Genomic DNA, 27,231 nt, shown 5'->3' on the forward strand with positions numbered 1-27,231 from the left:
GATTGTAATGGAATGCCATGGAACTATTTCCAGTCTTCTACAAGTGGAAATGCAGTTTTACAAACAAAATTTTTTACAGAAGCAATCTCGTATCCACTATATATAAATCGCAATGTTGTAGCAATCAGTTGACTGTAGCTCTGTGGGATTGTTCTGGATCATCTATTGTGTTAACTAGTTTCCATACACTTTTGCACCAGTGTCAATGGGACTTTGTTTCAGTGGTTTTGTAGTATACTTTGAAATCATGTTTGCCATGTTTCTAGCAGTGTGCATTTTCCTTGTGGTTTTAGTCTTTCATTGTGTGAATCCAAACAAATTTGAAGAGTTTTTTTTTGTCAAGGATGACATTGGAATTTTTTAAATTTTTATTATGAAAATACCGTACAGAGGGGTTACAATTACATGGGCAAGGTAATGAGTACATTTCTTTTCAAGAATTGTTGCCTCCTCCTTTGTTTCCCCTTCCCATCCCTTCCCGTTCCCCCTCTTTCCCCTGCCAAAGTTGTAAAGTTTGTTTTTCGACATAACGACTTACGACTTGTACATCTTATTGTTGCAGTGGGTCCACTTGTATCCATATTTAAATGGTTTGTTTTGCCCTGCCCCTCCACAAATTATACTAACATCAAATACAATGATGTCCCTCTCCAACATTGAAATTTTGAAGGAAAATTAATCTAAGATTTTTTTTTGTGAATTGGGCATTTCAATAATATCCGTGTTCATTCATAGAAATGGGAGGTGTTTCCTGTTCTATTGTCTTCTCTGATTCTTTCTTTGTGCTTCTCTGGTTTTCAAGATTGCTAGAGGACTTTGATGCCTTAGGATGAATTTCCCTATGGCATCTTTAGGGGCTGTGGCAGACAGGTGGGTACAGAGGTGTATTTCTTTATCAGTGAGTTTGGTTTGGTTTAAAGCCTTCTGATGGCATCTTTATGTCCTTGAAACTATGAGATATGATTTGCAAAGAGAGGATGTTTGCCTTGATATAGTGTATGTGAATTGATCCTCTAAGTACAATGCCCTCATAACTTTAGTTGACCACTCAGAAGCATAAACATTTTCTAGCCATTTCACCATTCACATGACCTGGCATAGTCTCATGCAATCCAGTTGCATCATCTCAAATGACTTTCATGCACACAGTTTCTAGACACAGACTTTAGACAAACTTTAACCAAGATAACTCCACCTCTAGGGACTCACTATCTGTGGTCTTGGATAAAATTACAGCACCTGTGGTGAAGAAGGTAAATCTACAAACATGTTTTCTAACTCATGTTTTTCTTCTTGATGCAAGGTTACAAATGTAGATCCCTTGGAAATAGTCTTACACATTACTTCTGAGGTCTCACAAGGGACTTTGACTAAAATGGAGCTATAGTGTAGATCTGTCAGTAAAAACACACATATGCATATGTACATAGATATAAGAATATACATAGCTGAAACTGTGAGCCTCACTTGCATCCACAATTTCTGCTTAGCAGATGCTTCAGGCATGTGCCCGTTCATTTTAATACTCTTCCTTCTCTATCTCCCCCTCCCTGTCAGGTCCTTGGCTGATACTAGTTGCTTTTCTACAATGAAGCATCGAGCACACATGGATGGAGATGTGATGATCACTGGGTTTTTCCCTCTCTACACTTTGGGAATAGATCACAGTCACAGTCATGCTTCCAGGCAAGAAGAGAACAAGATGTAAGTAATTTGATATTTTATTTCAATTACTGTTTTATTCTGAGAATGTTCTATGGGTGACAGAACTCTGGGTGTACACATCAATGTTCTCTGTCTCCTCTACACTGACCTCCATCCCTATTGCACCAGGCACAGCTCAGTTTCATTATTGTCTTACATTTTCTGTTGATTGATTTTCTGCCTGCTAACAGGAGAGGGCTCCATTTCCTTCCATGGATCTTCTCCTTTCAGATCTGTAAGTTCTTTGCTTTTTTCCAGCTTGCCTGTATCTCCTCCATTTCATGTGTCACTGTAGAAAATGAAGTGAGGTTATTTTAATCAACCTGAGTCACTGGCATGAGTTGTGTATTAAAAGGCTGCCCCTACATTTCCTTACCATGAGGCCAATAGAAACACCTATATTTTGAGAATGTTGATAAAATTGCTTATAATGGCTCATGCCTGTAATCCTAACTACACATGGGGCTATAATATCTGAGAATGGAGGTTTGAAGCCAGACCAGGAAGGAAAACTTGTGATAATTTTATCGCTAACTAGCCAGAAGCTAGAAATGAAGTAACCAGGTACTACCTCTGCCAAAAAGCACAATAACAGTGCCCAGACACTGATTTCATGCCTTAGAACTGGCACACACACACACACACACACACACACACACACACACACACACACACACAAGTTCATGTGTACTCACACACTCACATATTCTTAGTGTACACAAGCAGTTGCTATTCCAAACTATGCTTTGTGGTATTGTTACATGTCTGATATGCTCCATGACCCAGGTGTTACCAGGCAGCTCAGCATTATGAAATATTCCTTGTGGGAGAATTTTATGTTCCCAAGATGAATTCTTTATTTGTGCATATGCATATTCTTAAAGATTTTTGTCTGTAACTCAGAGTCTCACTAATAAGTGGTATACTAAAAGAAAGAGAGAAGAATAGAAAAATGACTGCACAGACCTTCAAGAAATTCTAGAAACCTATCTGATTCCTTTTTATATTTTTTTATTGTAAAAATAGTTTACAGAGGGTTTAGAGTTACATGAGTAAGGTAATGAGTACATATCTTATGGAGCAGTATTACCTCCTCCCTTGTTTTTCCCCTACCATCCCTTCCTTCCACACCTCCCCAAATCCTCCCCAGTCCCCCTGCCCAAGTTGTAAATTTTGTTTTCTACATAGTTTCTTGTACATCTCATTATTACAATGGGTCAACCTGTATCCTTGTTTTAGCATTTTGTTATTTCCCATCCCCTCCCCAAATTAGAAAAATGTATATATTGCAAAAAATATCATTATCTTTATCATCTGCACTGCTTTTTAAGTGTTGGCATGACAACTATAGCCAGAGGCAGCTGCCCACAATTGAGAGCAGAGATCCCAGGATAGGAATTACTCTCTTCTGTGCTATAGAGGATATGTGGTTTCGTTTTATATGTCACTGATATGTTTATAATTCTTACTTTCATGTTGGTCCTGGGATATTAGGTCCTGGGTGCTCTCCTTGAACATTTTTTAAAAAAAATTGTATGGGCAGTTATATGGGCAAAGTAATGAGTACATTTCCTATTGAGCATTGTTGCCTCCACACTTTTTGCTGAAGGCTAGTGTTCTAGGATTTGAGCCACAGCTCTACTTCTGGCAATTTTTGGTAGTTAAATGGAGATACGAGACTCACAGACATCCCTGCCCAGGTTGCCTTGAAAACATGATACTCAGGTCTCAGCCTTATGAGTAGTGAAGAATAAAGGCATGAAGCATTAATGTCTGGCTTAGCTTATTCTTTATATCCAACACTATTTACCCAGGTTCTGCTGAGTTTCATTGTTTTAATTTTCCAAAATACATTTAAGTACTTTTGTTAATGTACTCTCATAGACACATTGAGTAGTACTGTTTCAAGCCAATGGATGTTTCTTGACTAACCCCAGATACAAAGTAAAGTCTGGTTTGGGTTAGTAAAAGTTTATATATCCTGTTGGCTACAGGTAGAGATATTTATTGACTAAGGTTTTCCTGTAGACAAATAGAGCACTGCAGTTAGACATCAGTAGATGAGAGATTTGATTCATGTCTACGCTCACTGAGGTTCGCTGATTTTTCCCAATTTTGATGCAATATGGTGATTGTGCCAAGTATCTGGTCCAGGGTGTCGTTCCACACTGCACTCCACACACTTTGATTATATTCACTCACTTATGTGTAAGTATTTTCATATCATGTCACACATCATTTTTTCCTCCCATATCTCTAATTTCTTTTACTCATTTTCACTTATCTGAGGTAGCTAAGAATAAGCCATTAGTTATTGGCTTACTTTGGACTGTTACATGCATTTTTATCTCAAAGGTGATACTCTACCACTTGAGCTATACCTCCATTTCAAGCTTTCTGTTGGTTGGCTGGAGATAAAATATGCCATGGACTTTTTTGTGATAGCTTGCTTTGATTCAGGATCCTTAGCTGTCAGCTTCTTTCTTAGCTAGGATTGCAGCTATAAGCTACCAGTAGAGGTAGTTTTAACCTTGAAGAATCTCCAAACTTTAATTTTTATATGCCATTATCAAAACTTCAATTTTTTCTGGGTTAATGAATAGTTAATGGGTGTCCTGATTGCCCAAATGATTCAATACCATTCCTCTGTTGTTATTTTCTAAATATCAAGTGTCTGTTCCATGAGTGGATTTTTTTCTATTCTAATACATACTTTTTAGAATTGTTTTCCACTATGCTATTCTTCCTCTGTGAGATGTATAGCTACCAAGATTTTAACTATTCATTTGCCTATCCCACCATTTCTTTCATTGTACTGAAGCTTTTCAATTGGATACAAGCACAGTTACTTTACATTTCCAGTGTTTGGGGTGAAAGTTATGGTCTTGTAAGTGAGACAAAGGATTCTGCCATTTAATCAAACCCAGAGAAGAATTATTCATAATCTTTTATGATCTAATGACTTTTGTTATGTTACCTCTGTGTTTATATTTTTCCTCATTTTCACTATCATTTGCAAAGTTCAATTCTCTATTATGAACTAATCAATTTTTTGTCGGTCCTATGGCCTGAACTCTGGACCTGGGTTCTGTCCCTCAGCTCTTCAGCTCAAGCCTAGTGCCCCTACCACTTGAGCCACAGCACCACTTCTGACTTTTTCTGCTTATGTTGTGCTGAGGAATCAAACCCAGGGCCTCATGCATACTAGGCAAGGACTCTAACCACTGAGCAACCTTCCCAGTCCCGAACTAATCAATTTTGGGATTAAAAAATATACGGTCTACATTAAGTGTTTCACACATGAATGCTCAATTTCACAATGCCACCTCTTGTTACGTGTGTCATGTTCAGGCATGTATTATTTGACACTTTCTCCAAGAATCAGATATCTATTGATTACAATTACTTTTTGGTCATCTATTTCTTTGATCCATGTGTCTGTTTTTATCAGGATGTTTTTTTCTCTAATGGCTTTTTAGTATAAGTAAAAACCGGTGTAGGGATGTTTTTGAGTTGTTTTTATGTCTTAAAATAGCCCTGGCTAATGGAGAGTTTGCTCTTCATAAAATTCAGTTTTGCCTTTTTTTTATTTCTGTGAAGGAAGTAATAGGAATTTTCATTAATTTTTACTAGTCCCAGAATATATTATTGTCAAGGTGATGTACATACGGGTTTTAGTTACATAAATAAGGGAGTGCACACATTTTTTGTCAACCTTGTTGTCCCTTCCCTCAATTTTCTCCCATTTTTCCCTTTCCCCACCCCTCCCTAGCTGTACCAATCATTTCCAACATTGTCTCATGTACACTGCTGTTACATTTGTTCTCTCCCAACAATTATTATATAGACTGTACTGCATCTTCTGTACATGGTTTTGCACTAGTACAGGTATTTTCACCATACTGACTCTGGCATCCAGAATAATGGGAGATGTGCATTGATACGTGGAATTTTGTTGCTTTACTTCAGTTTTATCACCCTGTTGTTCTTGTAGAACCTCCTTTTGGCTTTATTGTTTCTATTGTGTTTTTAGTCTCTAATTTCTTTTTCTTCTACTTGATTATTTGATTCCTTCTACTCATTTTGGGTTTATTTTTCTAGTTCCTTGAGATGCAGCATATGTTCTTTAGTATAGCATCTCTACTCCTGATTTCAGCAAAGGTTGTTACAATTTCATTTCACTGCTCTTTTTCCATATGTATAGATTCTGGTATTGCTTTCATTTCTATTTGTTCCAAAGATTGGTAAACTTCTGGAAATTTGCCTTGTAAAACAAGTTATTTAATCATGTATTAATCACTTAATTAAATTTAATGCTGTCAGTTAAATTAAATGCTTTATTTTTGATTGAGAGATAATTCATTTCATTTTGATATTATAGGCATATTTTCAATGTTTTCCTTGTTAATTTCTAGCCTTACCACAGTGTATTTTGCAGGTGTGTTCATTGTACTTTCTATACTTTTAAAATCTGGTTGTTTTTTGTCCTATCCCACAATTTCTCTTGGAGAACACTCAATATGTTAATGAGAGATGGATTATTCAGACATTGAGTGAAATGTTCTATAGGTGTATGTGAGGCTCATCTCATCAAGGGTGAATTTTAATTCTGATACATCCTTGTTGACTTGGTCTCGAGGGTCTCTCCAGGAAATCTAGAGGAATTATTGTATTGAGCAGTATTTCAAAAGTCTCCCTACATAGAGTTAAGGGTTTTGATCTTGTGTGAATATACATTTACAATTGTTATGCCATCTTGTTGATCTGATTGCTTCATCACTGCATTACAAACACTGCATTTTTAATTGTTTTGATTAAGCTTTATATGATGTAATAGGTTATGGATACTGTTGCTTTTTTTCCCTTTGATTTGCTTGGATTGTCTTGTTCATGCCTTTTGTTCCTGTTCATGTATTTTTATTGCTATTGTAAAGATGATGTACAGAGAGGTTACAGTTACATGCGCAAGATGAAGTGAATATTTCTTTTCCAATAATGTCTCCTCTTCCCTCGCTGTATTTCCTTCCTATCCTTACCAACTAGTTCTATAGTTTATTTTCAACATAGTGTCTAGTGAGTAGCACTGCTGCATTTGTTCTCTTTGTTCCACCTATTCTGTGACTCCATGCTCACAAAAATAGCAACAAAGAAAACAACCCTCTTGTTCCCATTTCTTGGAGTTCTTTTTAACAAATATTATTTTATATGATCATATGCATTATTATGTCTTTGTGTTGTGTTCCTCTCCTGAGTATGTTCTCCTTTGTTCTCACTGTGTAGAATGTCTAGAGACCTGTATAATTTATGATATACAAGGATTTCATTGAGGTTTTGGATCCAGTTAGAATTGATGTTGGTGAAAGGTGATGTATAAATATCTAGTTTAAATTTTCTGCACATGGATGTTCACTTTTGCCAGCATCATTCTTTCAGCCTATATTTTTGGCTCCTTTATCAAATATTAGATAGCTGTAGGTCTTTGTGTTCATTTCAAAGTGTTCAGTTCTTTTTTCCTGTACCATGTTGTTTTATAACTATGGCTCTCTAATAGTGCTTAAAGTTCAGTATTGTTATTCGTACAATACTGTTCTGACCACTAAAAATTACTTGGCTTTCACAGTTTTTACTTTCACAGTCTTTTCTTGTTCTCTATGAGTTTCTGGATTGGTTTCTCTATCTGTTTGAATAATTTTGTTGGGATTTTAATGGATATTGCATTGAATTTTTAGTTGTTTTGGGTAGTCTTTCCATTTTCACAATGCTAATATTTCCAGCCCAGGAACACAGAATATTTTTCTATCTTCTTAAGTCCTCCTTGCTTTCCTTTTTCAAGTTATTGAAGTTTTCACTACAGTGGTCTTTTACCTATTGGTTAATTCCCAGGTATTTTATATTTTTGGTTGCAAATGGGGTTGCTTTTCTAATTTCAGCCTTGATTTTCTGTCAGTGGCATAAAGAAAAACAATTAATTTATGTGGGTAGATTTTGTCAAAGTTCAGGATCAATTTTAGTAGCTACAGAAGAGGAAATTTTGGGATCGCTTAAGTACATGACCATGTCATTTGTAAAAAAGGATGATTTTACTCTCCCTTCCCTATTTGGTTCACCTAAATGCTTTTCCCTTGCATATTTCTCTTGCAAGGAATTCCAATATTATATTGAAGAGGAGTGGAGAGAGTGGATATCATAGTTTTCTTTCTGAATTTAGGGGAAACGTCTTTAGTTGTTCATTGGCTGTAGAATTCCATATACAGTTTTTATTGAGGAATGTTCCAAAGATTCCTAGTTTTCTCCAGACCTTTTATCGTAAAGGTGTATGGACATCGTCAAAAGTTTTTCTCTGTATCAATTGAGTAATTCATGTGGATTTGGCCTTGCTTCTGCTGATGTGCTATAGTATGTTAATTGACATAGATATGTTAAACCATATTTGCATCCCTGATATGAATCCCCTTTGATCATATTGTATGATTTTCTGGATCAGTTGTTGGATTCTGTTTGCCAGTATTTTGTTGAGAGTTATTGCTTCAATGTTCATTGAGGAGAAAACAGAGTTGTCTTTTCTCTGTGTGGCCTTCTCTTGTTTGGAGATGAGTGTAATGCTGGCTTCATAGAATGAGTAGTGTTCCCTCCCTTTCTATTTCATTGAAAACTTTGAGTTGCACTGATGAAAATTTTCCTTTAAAGATCTTTTAGAATTTGGCTGTAACTCTGTTAGTGTCAATGCAATTTCATTGTTTGTGAAGGGCTATTTCTTAATTGTGGGTTTTTTAATTCATTTATTATTTCTAATTTTTATTTTAGAGTTGATATACAGCGGGGTTACAACTACTTGAGTTGGATAATAAGTGATGAGTACAATTCTTTTTGAATCATATCTGTTCTTTTATCATTCTCTCCCTGTCTTTCCCTCCTATCCTCACCCATACCATATCCAGTTCATTTTCTACAGTGTCTAGTGAATATCACTGTTGAGTTTGTTCATTAGTTCCACCTTTCATGTGTTCTCCCTTACCCTCCCAAATACAGACTAACAAACTGAAAGAGGTAAAGAGAACAAAAACAGCAACAATTGCAAATAAAATTAACCTTTGTTTCCTTTTCTTGGAGTTCATTTCATAGAATACTATTTTAAATAGTCATCTTTACATACCCATTGAGCTTTTTCTCACCACTCCTCTGCATCTCCTCCTTTTGTCTCTGTATGTTAATATCTAGGGTCCTATATAATTTATCATGTCCCATAATCTGTGTGGAAATACATATAATATTTACTTGTTGTAGTCAGTCAGTTTGCTTACTTATAGATTTATAGGGACATTCAGTTACCACAAACAAGGAAACAATGCAGCTTATACTTCTTACTTTGCGTAATATAATTTTTCCAAGGTTTTTCATTTCCTTAAAAAAGTTAAAGTATCATTCTTCCTGAAAGATAAGTATATTACCATTGTGTGTGTATGTGTGTGTGTGTGTGTGTGTGTGTGTGTGTGTGTGTGTGTGTGTGTGTGTACATAGATACATACCATATTTTCTTGTTTTCTTGTTCATTCATCCACTGAGAGATAACTGGGATGACTACCTTCTTGACTTGCTAAACAATGCTGTCATAAACATGTGTTTTCTTGGGGCTTTAGTGTGGACTTGTTTGTGATCCGTTGAATAAATGCCAACAAATGGAATTGCTGGGTCATATGGAAACTCTATAATTAGTCTTTTAAGGAACTTCCATACTGCTTTCCAGAGTGATTGAACAATATTACATTCCCACCAAAAGTATAATTGAGTTCCCCTGGGGCCACATCCCTGCCAGCATTTGTTATTGTTAGTTTTCCTGATAATGGCCACTGTAACTGGACTAGTTAGAATCCTAATGTAATTTTGAATTGCATTTTTCTTTTTAAATATTATTTTATTGTAAAAGTGATGCAAAGAAGGGATACAGGTATATAGGTAAGGTAATGAGTACATTTCCTTTTAAACAGTCATACCCTATCCCTGGTTTCCCCACTTTCCCTCCCCTAACATCCCTTCTCCCCAAGTTGAAAGTTCTATTTCCAACATAGTGTCTAATGAGTATTGCTGTTGCAATAGTTTACTCGGACCCTCTTTTTCTCTGATTCCCATTCTCTTCACAATCAGATGAAATTACATATAAGAAAAAGGGTACTGAAATCAGTAACTGTGACCACAAACAAAAGAAAAAGGCAATGTTTCCTGAGGTATTGAACACACTTCATCATCTATCGATTTGACCATTTTTTCTTTCTCTGAAAAGTCTCTCTTTAAGGTCTTTGGCCTTTTTATGATTGGGTTGTTGAGTTTTGGAGTTTTGTTTTGTGGTGTGACTTTTTAACTCTAGGTATACATTAGATATAACCTCTTTGTTGAATAGCTAGTCAATGTTTTCTCCCATTCTGTGGTCTGTTCATATACCTTCCTAGCTATGTCCCTTACCATTCAGAATCTCTTCAGTTTAATACAGTCCCAATTATTCCAGTCTTTCTTTGATTGGTTGTGATTCTGGATCTTTGTTTAGAATGTTTTACCCTGTGGGTAAAAGGCTTAGGTGTTACCTGAGCGCTTCTTGTAGTATTTTCACAGTATTTGGCCTTAATTGAGGTCTTCGATCCATTTAGTGTTGATACTAGCTCAATGTGATATATAGGTATATAGCATGTAGATAGCCAATTTTGCCAGCACTGTTTGTGTAAGAGTCTATCTTTCTTGGAAACTGTGTTTTTGATTCCCTTACCAAATATTAGATGATTATATGTTTGTGAATTGTTTCTGTGTCTACTATTCTGTTTGATTGGGCTTCAGGCTTATTCTTGTATCAGTACAAAGAAGTTTTTATTACTATGGCTTTGTAATAAAGATCTTTATTATTCCATATAAATGTTTGATTTCTCTATTCCTTTGAAGAAAGTTACTGGAATTTTTATTTGTATTGCAGTGAATTTGTATATTGCTCTGGGAAGAATTGTCATTTTCATGATAATTCTTTTTTATTGTAAAAATGTTGTACAGAGGGGTTACATTTACATCAGTAGGGTAATGACCACATTTCATAGACAGCATTGTTACCTCCTCTTTATTTCCCCCTACCATCACTTCGCTCCCCACCCTCCTAACTCATCCTGCTCCTCCACCCTGACATTGTAATTTTCGTCCTCAATATAGTGTCCTGTACATCTTGTCCTGTGCATCTCGTCAATCAGCCTGCATCCCCATTTAAGCATTATCCCTTCCCTTCCCCAAATTACATACAAAGTGTAGAAATGTATGTACATACAAATGTACATACAAAGTGTAGAACACTGGCTCAAATCCAGTGAAAACCAGGAGCAAAATCATGGGATGATTTTCCCTTTCCTTAGGTCAGTTCCAATGTCTTTATAAGAGTTTTTATATCCCATTTTATATCTCATGATAATCAGGGGACAGAACAGATAATGAATAATCCAGAGGAGAGTTCCCAAATAGCTCTACAAACACTGCTGGCAAACATGGTAAATGAAAAATTTGAAAACATACAAAGGACTCTGTATGAGCAGATAGAGAGAGAGAGGAGGCAAATCAAAGGCTAATACAGGAAAAGATTGAAAACATACTAAGGAATCTGTATTAGCGTGATAGGGAGAGAGAGGAGGCAAACCAAAGGTTAACACAAAACATCATGAGCATGAGGAAGCTACTCAAAAACTGATACAGGAATTGCATGAGCAGCTTGAGATCACTCAAAGAGAATGGTAGGAATGGCGTGAGCAGGCTGAGAACACTCAAAGAGAACTACAGGAATGGAGTGAATGTGAGGAAGCTAAGTAAAGACTAATACAGGAATTGAGAGAGCAGGATGAGAATACACAAAGATCACTAAAGGCATTCATGGAATCCACAAACAGAGAGCCAAAGGAAGTCAGGGAGACCTCAAAGGGAATGCTGAATAGACCCAGACAGAAGGAATGGGAGTCCAAGGAAACCATAACCAATCAACTAAGTGATTTGAGAATAAACACTGAATAACAAATTAAGGAAGTAAAGAAGTCCATACAAGATCTAAAACAAAGCTTCAATAAAGAATTTGAAGCCATCAAAGCTGACCAATTAGAAGGAAAAGAAATAAAATACTAAGTAGACAGTCTTGACTCCAGGTTAGACCATGGAGAATATCGAATCTTGGGGATTGAAGACAGCCTAGGTATTATAGAGAAAGAACATAAACCATCCAAGACAAGTCCAAGAAATATGATAGATCTATTCAACACTTGGAAGACATCATCAGAAGGCCTAATCTAAGGATAATGGGTGTAGAGGAGCACCAAGAAACAGAAGTTAATGGTCTAGGAAATTTGATTAACAGGATCCTAGCAGAGAACTTCACAAACACGCAAAAAGATAGGCCTATTCAGATACAAGAAGCTTTTAGAACTCCAAATAGACCAGACCAGAATAGGACATCCCACGGTCACATTATAATCCACACAGGATCAATTCAGACCAAGGAAAAGATCCTTAAAGCTGTCAAGGAGAAGAGATCAATCACCTATAAAGGGAAAACAATTCGAATCACCTCAGATTTCTCAGCAGAGAGAATCAAAGCAAGAAGAACCTGGAATGATGCCCTAAAGACAAATAACTATCAACCAAGAATACTGTACCCAGCTAAACACTCCTTCATAACTGAAGGCCAAATAAAAACCTTCCATAGCAAAGAAAAATTGAAACAATACATCACCACCAAACCAGCCCTACAAAAGGTTCTTAAAGATGTCCTACACATAGAAAACAAACAAAACCATAATAAAGGCCAAGAAACCACACCCAAACTGAGAATCCAAGAACCATAGGAAGAACCCAGTTTTCGCAGCCCCCAAGACGGTGGATAACATGGGAGGAACTCCCAAATACCTCTCAGTCCTATCTCTCAACATTAACAGACTTAATTCTCCAATTAAGCAACATAGACTGTCTAGTTGGATTAAAAAGCAAGATCCTTCTATCTGCTGCCTTCAGGAGTCACATCTTTCCCAAAAAACAAACACATTTTCAATGTGAAAGGCTGGAACAAAGTCTACCAAGCAAACAGCCCCATAAACAGGCAGGAGTTGCAATCCTAATATCAGATAAAATAGACTTCAAATTAAAATTTGTGAGAAAAGATAAAGAAGGTCGCTACATATTAATTAAGGATCTTTCCTTCAGGAGGATATTACAATTCTAAATATCTATTCGTCAAACAACTGAGTACCCAAATTTATCCAAGAAACACTATTTTCCCTCAAATCCCACATAGATCCAAAGACATTAATTGTTGGTGATTTTAACACACCACTTTCCCCATTAGATAGATCAACTCGGCAAAAACTCAACAGAGAAGCCACAGATCTAAACAACTGCGTAGATCAACTAGATTTAACAGACATCAACCGAATATTTCACCCAGCAGCATCAGAATACACTTTTTTCTCAGCAGCACATGGAACATTTTCCAAAATAGACCACATTTTAGGCCACAGAGCAAACTTGTCCAAATTCAAAAACATTGAACTTATACCTTGCATTCTCTCAGACCACAAGGGAATAAAATTAGAACTCAACACCAAAAGCCACCAAAGAAAGTCTGGTATCACATAGAGGCTGAACAACACACTGCTGAATCATGAGTGGGTCATAGAAGAGATTAGAAAGCAAATTCAAATGATCATGCTATTCAACAAAAATGAGCACACAAATTACCAGCTCCTCTGGGACACAGCAAAGGCAGTACTCAGAGGCAAGTTTATAGCTCTGAGTTCCTACATCAACAAATTGGAGAGATCTGAAACCAACAATTTAATGAGACATCTGAACCTCCTTGAAAAAGAGGAGCAAGATAAACCTCAATCCTGTAGATGGAAAGAAAAATTAAAATTAAATCAGAATTAAATGAATTAGAATCCCAAAAATCTATAGAAAGAATCAACAAAACAAAGAGTTAGTTCTTCGAAAAAATTAACAAAATTGACAGACCCTTAGCAAATCTCATCAGAAAACGAAGAGAACACACCCAAATAAATAAACTCAGAGATGAGAATGGAAACATCACCACAGAAACAACTAAGATTCTTAACATTATAAGGGAATACTTCTCAAAACTTTATGCTAATAAGTTTGAGAACTTAGCAAATATTGATATGCCAAAACTAAACCAAGATGAGTTAAACCATCTTAACAGGCCCGTATCAAGCATTGAAATAGAAAAAGCAATAAGAGACCTCACATCTAATAAAAGTCCAGGACCAAATGGTTTTACAGAGGAATTCTACAAGGCCCTCAAAGCAGAGCTAACTCCAATACTACTCCAACTCTACAATGATATTGAAAGAGAAAGTTCACTACCAAACACATTCCTTGAAGCCATCATTACCCTCATCCCCCAACCAGGCAGGGACTCATCAAAGAAAGAGAACTATAGACCCATTTCTTTGATGAACATTGATGCAAAACTTCTCAACAAAATTTTGGCCAATCAACTTTAACAATTCATCCAAAAAATCGTACACCATGATCAAACAGGATTCATTTCAGGGATGCAAAGCTGGTTCAATATATGCAAATCAATTAATATAATTCATCACATCAACAGGAACAAGGATAAGAACCACATGATTATCTTAATAGATGCAGAAAAAGCATTTGACAAGATCCAACACCCCTTTATCATGAAGGTTCTGGAAAAATTAGGAATCCATGGAACATTCCTCAATACAATAAAGGCTGTATATGACAAACCTACAGCCAGCATTATACTTACTGGTGAAAAACTAAAGCCATTTCCTCTTAATTCAGGAACCAGACAAGGATGTCCACTCACTCCACTTCTCTTCAATCTAGTATTAGAATGCCTAGCTACAGCAATAAGACAAGATGCAAACATAAAGGGGATTCAAATAGGGAAAGATGAAGTAAAACTCTCCCTCTTTGCAGATGACATGATCTTGTATTTAAAGAATCCCATAGACTCCACTCCCAAATTACTCAAGCTGATTCAAAACTTTGGTAGAGTAGCAGGGTATAAAATTAGCCCTCAAAAATCAATGGCTTTTCTGTATGCCAACAATTAGAAAAGTGTGGCTGAAATTAGGAAAGCAACTCCTTCAGGAAATTAGAAAAGCTAGGTCCTTATATATCACCCTGCACGAGAATCAACTCCAAATGGATCAAAGACCTCGGAGTCAAAGCAGACACTTTGAAAACATTACAGGATGGAATAGGAGAAACCCTAGGTCTCCTTGGCACAGGCCAAAATTTTCTTAATTGGGACCAGACACAACATATCAAAAAAGGTTGGACAAATGGGATTGCATGAAATTGCAGAGAATGCTACAAACAAGACCACACTAAAGCTGTCAGAACGACTATGTTTATTGCAGCATTATTTACTATAGCTAAGATATGGAACCAACCCAGATGCCCCTCCGTAGATGAATGGATCAAGGAAATGTGGTATATATACACAGTGGAATTCTATGCCTCCATCAGAAAGAATGACATTGCCCCATTTGTTAGGAGATGGAAAGGCTTGGAAAAAATTATATGAAGTGAAGTAAGCCAGGTCCAAAGAAACATAGGTCCCCTGGTTTCCCTTATTTGCAATATCTAGTATATGTCTGAGTCAAGCAGAAAAGGTCAGATAAGTTGATGTTAGGGAAATGAACCCTAAGATATGTATTCAAATGTTTTTTTCTTTTATGCGATTGTTTTTTAACACATTTATAAAATTATTTCTTTGTTGCTTTGTATGTCCCTCCCCCACAGTATAACCCCTGCTTTCGCTGTATTTCATGTCGGTATAATTTGTGGAGGGGAAGGGGAATAACAAATCGTTTAAATAGGGATATAGGTGGACCCATTGCAACAATTAGATGCACAAGTTGTTATGTGGAAAACGAACTTTACAACTTTCGTGCTGGGGGGGGGGGAGGTTTGGGTGTGGGACTAATGGATGGATGGGAAGGGATGGGAAGGAGAAACAAAAGAGGAGGCTACAATGCTTGATAAGAAATGTACTCATTATCTTGCCCATGTAATTGTAACCCCTCTGTACAGTATTTTCACAATTAAAAAAACTAAAAAAGTGTTTTTATAAATTTTCACAATATAGATCCTTCCCATCTTTTTTTTAAATTTAAATTTTAATTTTTTGTGAACATACTGTACGGAGGGTTTACAATTACATGGGCAAGATAATGCATACATTTCCTATCAAGCATTGCAGCCTCCTCCTTTGTTTACCCTTTACATCCTTTCCCAGCCTCCCTCCCCACACCCAATCCTCCCTCTTCCCCCCCCCCCCCCACACCAAAGTTGTAAATTTCGTGATCCTTCCCATCTTTGCTTAAGTATTTTGTGAGGCTAATACAATGGTGTTTTTTGCTTTATTACAGTATCACTCTTCACATTGTTGGAACACATGGTGCTACTATGTTTTGTGGTTTGATTTCATACCTCTCTCCTTTGCCAGTTTGAATCAACTCAAGTAGCTTGGGGTGAGGAATTCTACAGGATTCTTTAAATACAGGATCATACTACCCACCAAGAGGGATACCTTTACTACTTGGTTCTCATTTGTGCCTTATTTCTCTTGCTAGGTATTCCAGCAGTATGTTCAATAGGAACGAAGAGATAGGCATCCTTGTGTTGTTTATAATTTAGAGGGAATGGTTTTTCCCATGAAGTATAATGCTGGCTCTAGGTTTGTCGTAGATAGTCTTTATTATATTGAGGAACTTTCCATGGATTCATAACTTCTCTAGAGATTTTATCATAAATGGGTGTTGAATCTTGTCAAATAATTTTTCTGAATATATTGAAAAGATCATGTGGTTCTTATCTTTGCTTCTGTTGATGTGTTGTACTACAGTAATTGACTCAAGTATATCAAACCAGGTTTGCAATCCTGGAATGAATCCAATTTGAACATAATGTATGGGTTTTTTTTCCCCCCGGTTACTTGTTGAATTTGGTTGGCTCGAATTTTGTTGAGAAGTTTTCCATCAACGTCCATCAGAAAAATGGGTCTATAGTTCTCTTTTATTGATGACTTTCTATCTGGTTTGGGAATAAGTGTTATGTTGGTTTCATAGAATGACTTTGATAGTGATCTTTCCCTTTCTGTTTCATTGAAGACTTTGAGGAATATAGAGTGAGTTCCGATTTGAAGACATTATAGATTTCTGCTTTGCATCCATCTGGTCCTTTATTGCTATTTCAATTGCATTAATTGTTATGGGCAATTTAGATTACCACCTGGAAATAGTCCTCCAAGGAAGAAGTCTGTGACAAGGTACAGACAGATTCTGGAGCCAGTTTTGAGCTGGCCAGCAGGAATCTTCTTGAGGGGCCTCTGTGTCTGGATCTAGCAGTCTCAAACTCCTCTTCCTGTTTCCCCCTACCATGGTCCTGTGGTGTCTCTCCTCCTCGGTGTTGTGTGGCATCAGCAACAGCCTCTCTATAGGGGTCCCCAAGCTGATTCAGATGTTTGTCATTCTTTCCCTCCTTGTGTTTCTAGGGTTAAGGCAGTCTGGTGTGATTTTTGTCAGTATTACACTGTAATCTGTTTAAGGGTGATTGGTCGTACTTCAGGCATGTCCTTCTGCAACTGCCTAGGCTGTCTGGTGAGGCTAGGTGCAAAGGCTGTAGCCCCTCAGCAGTGGTCTGCATACTGTCTTGTTATCTTCTGCTCCTGTGTTTCTGCTGTGAGATTTCTTCTGTATTTGAATGAATCCCTATGTGAGATTTCTTCTGTATTTGAATGAATCCCTATAGGTTTAAAGTTTGATTGGTGTGGATCTCTTGAGGTGAAGTGGATGCAGGGAATTTAAATAGCTGTTTTGCCAGACACATCTAAAGAGTTTACATGTGACAATGCCATGATCTTCCCACAAGTGTCAGGTCAGACTTAGAGGTGCACCATTAAGTTATTGACTTGGGATTTTTCTAAATGGTTGATGCAAGCACTTATAGACATGAACTGTCCTCTGAGAACCGCCCTTGGTGTGTGCCAAAAGAGTTGATATGTTATGTGTTCTTTCACATTGAATTCCAGAAATGATTAAATTTGCATTGTTATTTATCTCTTCAAAGAACTTCTGAAGACTCATAAATGAATTGCTCAGTTTCCATGAGTTTGAGTATTTTTTGTGATTTATTTGCTGTTGTACCCAAGTGTCATTGTGTTCATAGGAATCAGGAAACATTCTTGTATATTTTTCTTGTTCATTAATGTTTCAGTTTTGTGGTCTGAAAAACTTACAGTATTACATGTAGGAATTGTCCAGTGGAGATACATTCTGTGCTTCTCTGGGAGCATCTTTATCCTTAATTTCTACAGGATAGCTTTGCTAGGTACAATACTCTTGGTGGATAACTTAGATGTCTTTATCTTCAGTACTCTAAAGGTCTCTTGCCATGTTCTCTTGACTTACACAGATTCTATTGAGGAATCAGCTGTTATGGAAATGGGTATACACCTATGGCATTTGGGTTCCATTTCTGTTATACTTTAGAGAATCATCCTCGTATATTTAACTGGTGAGTGCTTCATGCTAAGACAGCTAATTTTAGATGTTATGCTCAAAAATTTGAATATCCTTGGCTGGGAAGGTGGCTCAGTGGTAGCATGCTTGCCTCACATGCATGAGGCCCTGGGTTTGATTCCTTTGCACCACATAAGCAGGAAAAGATGGAAGTTGTTCTGTGGCTCAAGTTATAGAGCACTAGCATTGAGCTGAAGAACTAAGGGACAGTGCCCTGGCCCAGATTTTAAGCCCCAAAACTGATTAATAAAAGGATTATCCTTTCATGTTTAGGCCTTTTATTTTGTATGTGTACCTACATCTGCTTTATTGAAAATACTTTCCTCAGCTTTTGACAAACCTTTTTCACACATCTTCATTCCTCCTATATTTATATGTTCAATTAGATTTTCCTCAAGCTCACTATTTTATTCTGTTTAGAACTTTTCATAAAATGATAGGCTTTCATTGTGAATATTTCACATATACCTACAGTATATATTGAACAAGTTGATCATTTCATTAGTATTTCCAACATGATTTCATTGTTTCCTTTTAAACAATACCACTTGATTTCATTATATTAATTTATTTAGAATATGCACTCTCACAAGCATGCATGTACACACACACACACACACACACACACACACACACACACACACACACACACACCTCTTTACCTCACTGTATTGGTTCCTTTTCAGTATCTCAATATAAACATATTGGAAAGAGAGTAGTGATCAGTGCATTTTACTATGGTGGCATTAGAACTGGGATTTCTATGCAAAGCTTACCTACAATTCTCTCCTCAACCCTTATGTCAGGGGTTTGTCTCTCCAAAAAGAGTTCCTTGAAATTGGATGCATCCTTTTTGTTTTGTTACATAAAGAAAAATAAAATTCCTTCCACTGATAGTTTTGCTCTTTTCCTGGTTTTTATCAGTAAAAGCTATTCAATATTTTGAGTCTATGAGCAGACCTTGCTTCTGGATATTGCTCTTAAATTAAAATTTCCTTATGTTATAAACACATAACATAAACTTGGTGACTCAAAACACCAGAATTATTTTCTACAGAGGTGTAGCTAGTTGCCCTAATGCAAAGGCAACACAACATTTGCTGTCTCATGAAAATATAATCCAACAGACAACAGTCTTTTGCTGTGGTATATATGGTAATGAGGAAAACAAGCTCTCCCTCAACTTAAATAAATATCTGAATTCTAGATGTAAGCATAAGAGAATACATTTACATTCCATTTTAATTGGGGTAATATTTTAACTTATTCCTTGACAAAGAAGCAAGCCATTCATGTGAATTCTTAAATTTTGAAATACTCCTCCTCAATTTCTTTGCTCATTATGCAGGTTAAACTTCAAGAACTATCAGTGTGTTTTGGCCTTGACTTTTGCTATTGAGGAGATCAACAAAAACCCGGATCTTCTATATAACCTGACCCTGGGATATGATATCTATGATGTTCACTTCAGAGGTTGGAAAATGTTTAAGAATCTCTTCACTTGTCTCTTTGGGAAGTACAAGATTCCAAACTACTCCTGCATGAGAGAGAACAGGTCTATAGCAGTGCTTACAGGACCATCAGGAAAAATATCTGACCAGATTGGGACATTATTGGGACTCTACAGATTTCCACAGGTGAGGGGAGGTGGTGTAAAAGGATACAAAAATGTCTAATTTCCTGCCATTTCAGGTTTTAGAATGATAGGAAGAGACTGGATTCATGAACAAATCAAATTTGTGATATCAAAGTGTAATTACTTAAAGGTAGTCAGAAATATATTTTTGCACATTTTGGAAAAAGAGATAGAAGATTTGAACATATAAAAAAATTTGATAGGGGCTGGGAAGGTGGCTCAGTGGTAAGAGTGCTTGCCTTGCATGCTCGAGGCCCTGGGTTCGATTCCTCAGCACCACATAAGCAAAAAGAAAAAAGCCGGAAGTGGTGCTGTGGCTCAAGTGGTAGAGCGCTAGCCTTGAGCTGAAAAGCTGAGGGACAGCGCCCAGGCCCAGAGTTCAGGCCCCACGACCGGACCCAAAAAAAAAAAATTTATAATTCATTGTTTCAGTGCTTATGAATGATTTTCTTTAATAAATCAGGAAATGGAAAATGACTTTGCTGTGTGAAGCTATGTTGAGCAGGGTACTGATGACTCACACCAGTAATCCTAGCTAATCATGAAACTTGAATCTCCAATTAACCTGCAAGGAGCACAAAGTGAATGTGTGACTCCATCAGTACAGCACAAGTCTTGAGGGAAATTGCTAAGGAAGTACAAGAGGGTATGAGTTTGTGCCCCTCTACTGGCATTCATGTGTACACACACACAAACACGCACACAGAGAAGTTAATATTTTGAATAAAGTAAATAAGGCTCAGAACAAGAAAGGGTAAAAATGTCCTCTCAAATGTGAAAGTTAGATGTAAAATATGAACATGTATATGGAACATGCACATAGCCATTTACATATATACATGATCAATCTGACTAAAGTATGGTACACATAGATGTGGAACTCCATGGTATAACTTTTCTGGTCTATTCACAGTATAAAAAATGAACACCAAAAAGGTGATGCATAGCTTTCTCAGTGGGATAGGTACTAAGGGAAAAACACAGAGGAATAGGGAATGGATGGATGGGGAAAAGCATCATGGTATTCAATAGGAATGCATCAAAAAGAATTAGGAATGTCAGGGAATGGTTGGAATTAATATAAATGGGAAGTCTTAATGGAACCAATGATTTTTACAAGTAAATTTATGTATTGTATAACTATTCAAAAACAAATTATTTTCCAAAAACTAAAATAAAACCTACATTGCATCTACTTCAACTGGTTCTTAACAGACTTCACATCTGAGATTGTGATGCATGGCAATCTTCTCATTCATGGAGTGTCCAATTTTCTTTCTCTTTAGTTTACCTTTGGGCCTTTTGATCATGCCCTGAGTGACCATAACAAGTTTCCTGCTCTCTATCAGATGGCCCCAAAGGACACATCAATAGCCACTGCCATGGTCTCCTTACTGCTTCACTTCAGCTGGAACTGGGTAGGACTGTTAACTACACAAGATGAGCATGGTGCATGGGTTCTTGCTGAATTGAAAGAAGAGATGGCTAAGAATAGAGTTTGTGTAGCCTATGAGCTAATGATCTCAACCCAAGATGCATCACATATATTCAAACTCATGGCAGTTCATAATGAAATAAATCTACCTTCAGCAAGTGTCCTCATCATATATGGTGATAATGATTCACTGATATTTTTAATGGCATTTATTGAGCAAATTTTTATATATGGCAAAGTTTGTGTCATGAACTCACAGTGGGATTTCACCCTGAAAAGGAAATATTTCATGCTAGGCTCATTGCATGTACCTCTTATTTTTACACACCACCATGTAGGTGTTTTTGGATTCACAGATTTTGTCAAGACAGTTAAGCCTTCCAAATACCCAGAAGACATTTTTCTTGCCAGGCTGTGGTTTCTGTCATTTAATTGCTCTGATTCTGTGTCTGACTGTGTGACATGGGACAATTGTCCTCATAATGCCTCTTTGGATTGGTTGCCTGGGCATATTTTTGAGATGACTATGTCTGGAGACAGTTACAATATATACAACACTGTGTATACTGTGGCCCAGGCTCTCCATGAGATGCTTCTTCATCAAAAAGAAGTTCAATCAGTGGGAAATAGAAAAGGATCACTGCCTTCCTCTGCTCAGGTAATTTCTTCCATGTTGGAGTACACAAAACATGAGCAAAGTCACTTGCTAGAGGCATTTCTTACTGTATAAAATTTAATATTTCTGTATGTGTGCATGTGTTGATTTATATGATCATATATATGGTATATATAATGTGTATATATATACACACATATACACATATCATATATATTTGTATCCCTATGTCATATATATCTTGTTTGCTGATATTAACCAGTATATATTGCAGTATTTGAATGGATTGTCTCAACTCTTAAGCTTTTTCTTTTCTATTATGAGAAAATATTTTAAGTACAAAATTGAACAAATATATAGTCATATTTAAAATATTAAATATTTCAGGTGCTTTTCAAAACCCTATACAATTTTTTATGTTTTGATGTCTTTAAGGTATTTTTTCTGTTGGTTGTGGGGCCTGAACTCTGGGCCTAGGCTCTGGGCCTGAGCTCTTCAGCTGAAGGCTAGTACTCTACCACTTGAGCCACAGCATCACTTCTGGCCCTTTCTGTTTATGTGGTGCTGAGGAATCAAACCCAGGGCCTTGCCCATGCACTGAACCACTTGCCCAGCCCCTCTCTAAGGTATTCTAAACATGTGTGAATATGATCTGAAGAAAACAACAGCCCAGTAACAAGGATAAAATATATTCCATCTTTCTATAAATTAGTTTTGGCCAGTGCAAGGGCTTGAACACAGTACCTAGGCTATGTCCCTGAGTCTGTGTTAAAGGCTAGCACATAACCACTTCAGCAAAGCACAACTTGCAACTTTTTCTGAGAACTTTATTGGCTACAAAGTTCTCACTGATTTTTCTGCCCTGGCTTGCTTTGAAGCATTATCCTCTGATCTGAACCTCCTGATTAGCTGGGATTACATCCTTGAGCCCCCAGAATCCTGTTTATGAAACCATTAGTTACCAATAACAGCAACATGTTTGTAGTTAGTGTTTTGAAAACTGTCAATTCAGTTTTTCCCTATGAGTTTCTTCAGTCATAGCAAAGGATGACTTGCCGTAAACAATTATCCATGTTTTTCATAAGTGACCGAGTTTCATTCAACTTTGGGTGTTAAATATTTAGCAAGCACAAACTATAGACATTCACAAGAGTGATTGTGGCAAGCTATAGCAAAATGATTTTTCTGAAAATCATCCTCTTTTTCTGAGTGACCAGGAAAGATAATTTTTCACTACGATCATTTTGATCCCTCCATGGATTTTCTCCTAAAATACTTCACTAGGTGTTTCTATTATTCTTGAATTCAGAATCAGAGTTTAAAGACCATCAGGAGCTTTTAATATTTCACTTTCTATTGTAACTCTGGGATGTACTTGACCATAAGATGATGTCTTCTTTTAGCTGTACACTTTTCTGAAGAACATCCAGTTTTACAGTACTATTGGAGATAATGTGATTTGGGACAGGAAAAGGAAATTGGAGCCAGATTATGACATTCTGAATATTTGGAATTTTCCAGAGGGTCTTCAACTTGAGGTGAAAGTAGGAAGGTTTTCTCCATATGCTCCACATGGCAATCAACTGTCCTTTTCTGAAGATATGGTAGAGTGGGCCATTGGAACTACAGAGGTGAGTTGGATCTAATCGTAATAATGTTAAGGACACACAAATCAGCAAAAGTCACCTTTAAATTCTGTAGGTAGCTGAGTTCCAGCAACTTTCTCCTATAATCCTAGAGTCTAATATACCTGAGAGGGGAATATCAGAGTTTAGAATCAGCTCAAACAGGGAACTCTGTAGGCTCATTGCCAATTTACCTTCAAAAGTCTGGAGGTAGAGTTGTGATTAAGGTAGTAGGGTGCTATCCTTGAGCAAAATAGTTCAAGTCCAGTGCCCAGTCCTTAGTTCAAGCCCCAGGTTCAGAACCAAAAGAGAAAAAGCATTTCTACACATTGTTTTTTAATATTTTCATGAGATGTAAATTATATTTTTCTCAGTGAAATTCTAACAATGTGATAAATGCTCTAAAGAGTTAATTTATGTGGTTGAATGGTTCCTTTTGCTCCTTTCTGTGGAGAGTCATAATAGTTAATTGATCTGCTACTTAAATATGTTTGGCTAGAGAAATCATTCCAGCCAGCTGTGAGAAGATTCTCACCTCGTGACCACTGTAAAATAAAGTGAAAAAACAACGGTCCTAGGACTCACATAACATTATAAAGTGGGAGGTCTCCCCCTTGTTCTTTCCCATGTCACAGATGAGTAGGAGAAAGCATATAATGACATGAATTCAAGGAAATCCCATAGGGTTGTTCACTAGAAATTACTTTCTCACTACTAATTTCTACCTTTTAAAAATCCTATACTTTTCAATAATTCAACAGGCTAGAAATCAAGACTGAAGCACATAGCCTTTGAGAATCATGGAATATGGAATCTATAACAGAATTCAATAAATCGACTGCACTTACCTGCTTAAAGCATTATACTTAAACATCCCATTTGAAAGGAATGGATTTTTGTAATATTTGGTAAAAGTCTGAACAGTTACTGACACATCCCTGCCTTTCCTCAGACTCCTCACTCTGTCTGCAGTGAGAGTTGTGGTCCTGGATTCAGGAAATCCTCTCAGGAGGGAAAGGCTGCATGTTGCTTTGATTGTACACCTTGCATAGAAAATGAGATTGCTAATGGGACAGGTGAGTCCATGACATACAAAGAAATCCTTTATCTATATCTAGTTATCCTCAATCCAAACAAATAAATGGAAAAATATGTATTAGGATAACAGAGTCCATTCTCTCTCTTCATAACTAAAGTCAGACAAGTGGTGGGATATGATAGAACATGGCTTTGAATTACATATTGAGAAAGATTTTGCAGTCTACTGCAGACAAAGTTATGTCCAGGAATTCTTCTTATAACTAATCCTTAGGACCAGTCTAAACTCTAACATAAAATTAAAAATAAGTCCTATAAGGAGAGTAGTCATCATAAGACTTACATTTTACACACAGAAAACTTGGATCTTGCTTATCTTTATTTCCCAGTGTCCAGAGCTCTTCTTGGCACAGGGCAAGGTGTCAGCAAGCTAGACTCAGTTTAAGAAGTGAGCATGACTGTAGAGGGTCCAAAAGTGATCAATCCGTTCCTACAACCTCACAGGTAAGCAGGCAAGGCAAGCATAATGAGATGAAATCAAGGATAATAACCCATAAGGTAAAATTAATGTCTTACAGAAACATATAGGGCAATATAAGCTGTATAATTCCGATTTTAATCCGATTGCAGGACTCTTAATCAGCATGACAAAAAGTCAAAAATTGATATGATATAGCAATAGCCCAACTATTCAATTATCAATACATGGGATAGGCATTGAGCAAAAAAATATTGGATAAAAAGCCTGAATAAAGAAGAAGATAAAAATGGGAGGTTGTATGACGTGGGGAAAAAAAAAAAAAAAAAAAAAAAACACTTTCATGATAGTAAAGGCTGACATCTGACGATTTCAGCTTACTGAAAATTTTCCTAAATTCTCTGAAGAATATGGTGTTAATAAAAAGGAGTAATGGTAATATACATGTCTCACCAGATATGGAGCAATGTGTGAAGTGTCCAGATCATCAGTATGCCAACATACAGAGGACTCAGTGCTTGTTGAGAGCTGCAAGTTTCCTGGCTTTTGGAGATCCCTTGGGCATGTGTCTGGCCTGCATGGCTCTTTGCTTCTCCATGCTAACTGCTGTTGTTCTTGGGATGTTTGTGAAACACCAAGACACTGCCATTGTCAAGGCCAATAATAGGGCTCTCAGCTACATCTTGCTCATCTCCCTTATCTTCTGTTTCCTCTGTTCCTTGCTGTTTCTTGGTCATCCCAACGCAGTCACATGCATCCTGCAGCAGATCACATTTGGGGTTGTGTTCACTGTGGCTGTTTCCACAGTGTTGGCCAAAACAGTGACTGTGGTTCTGGCATTCAAAGCCACTTCCCCAGGGAGAAGGATGAGGTGGCTGCTGGTATCAGGGGCTTCTAACTTCATCATCCCCATCTGCACCCTCATCCAGGTGACTCTCTGTGGACTCTGGCTGGGAACCTCTCCTCCATTTGTGGATACAGATGCGCACTCTGAACATGGCCACATCATCATCCTGTGCAACAAGGGTTCCCTCGCTGCTTTCTACTGTGTCCTAGGATATCTGGGCTTTCTGGCTCTGGCCAGCTTCACTATGGCTTTTCTGGCCAGGAATCTGCCTGACACCTTTAATGAAGCCAAGTTCCTGACCTTCAGTATGCTGGTGTTCTGCAGTGTGTGGCTCACCTTCCTGCCTGTCTACCACAGTGCCAAGGGGAAGGTCATGGTGGCTGTGGAAGTCTTCTCCATTTTGGCCTCTAGTGCAGGACTTTTAGGCTGTATTTTTGCCACAAAGTGTTATATCATGTTGTTAATGCCAAATAGAAATTCTCTGCATGGCTTCAGGGAAAAAAGTCATAGTAAGACAAACATTCTTAAGATTAAACATATAGGGTTGATCAATATACAGAAGTTCTGATCTAAAGCTACAGTAATTATCTCTTCTTGTTATAGTTTATATTATAGAATTTGGATATCCAAGACTAAGGATCTAGTGTGAATTTTCCCAGCAGTAGTAGTCACAAGTGATGGTGATGACAATTTACACTGGAATTTTGCTTCTACATTTTTGGTTGCTCCTATTTAATCTGTGCTTAATTCTTTCATCCCCTCTTCCTAAAGTCTTTTCAGTGTTGTCTTTCTCAATAACTCTTCTAAATTAACGTCCTCTCTGCACACCAGCATGTTGCAAAGTCCTCAAATCCATTTTATTAATATTAAATATTTCCTCTGCACATATTTATATCTTTTAATATTGTTCTTAGATATTGCTTTGTTCAATACTTGTTTATTTCTTTTTTATGTTTTTTTAACTGAAATACATAGTATATAGAGGGGTTACAGTTACATGAGTAAGGTAATGAGTGAGTTTATTGTTTCTCTTGTATGTTCTTCCCCTATGGTATAAACCCTGTTTTCACTGTATTTGACATCGGTGCCCTGCATCTTGTATATATTTTTCTAAGTTGGGGAAGGGAGAGGAAATACTTGTATATTTCAACTCGCACATTCACTTCTTAAAGTTATCTTGAGTCACTTTTTTTTTTGCCTGTCATGGACCTGAACTCTGGGCCTAGGCGCTGTCCCTCAGCTCTTCAGCTCAAGGCGAGTGCTCTACCGCTT

General features: G+C 37.1%; 1 protein-coding gene across 1 annotated transcript; it reads left to right on the top strand.

Annotated features, from left to right (window-relative positions):
- Positions 1-1,588: 1,588 nt before the first annotated feature.
- On the top strand, positions 1,589-26,527 carry LOC122119938 (vomeronasal type-2 receptor 116-like). Its single transcript, XM_042693988.1, has 7 exons — positions 1,589-1,704; positions 18,080-18,210; positions 19,596-19,921; positions 21,207-22,013; positions 23,375-23,602; positions 24,549-24,672; positions 25,569-26,527. The coding sequence occupies exons 1-7, from the start codon at positions 1,589-1,591 to the stop codon at positions 26,525-26,527; spliced, it is 2,691 nt and encodes an 896-aa protein (XP_042549922.1).
- The last annotated feature ends 704 nt before the right edge of the window (positions 26,528-27,231 follow it).

This window comes from Dipodomys spectabilis, unplaced genomic scaffold, assembly GCF_019054845.1.
Source record: "Dipodomys spectabilis isolate Male_0828 unplaced genomic scaffold, ASM1905484v1 ptg000173l, whole genome shotgun sequence".
In the NCBI taxonomy this organism is placed as follows: Eukaryota; Metazoa; Chordata; class Mammalia; order Rodentia; family Heteromyidae; genus Dipodomys; species Dipodomys spectabilis.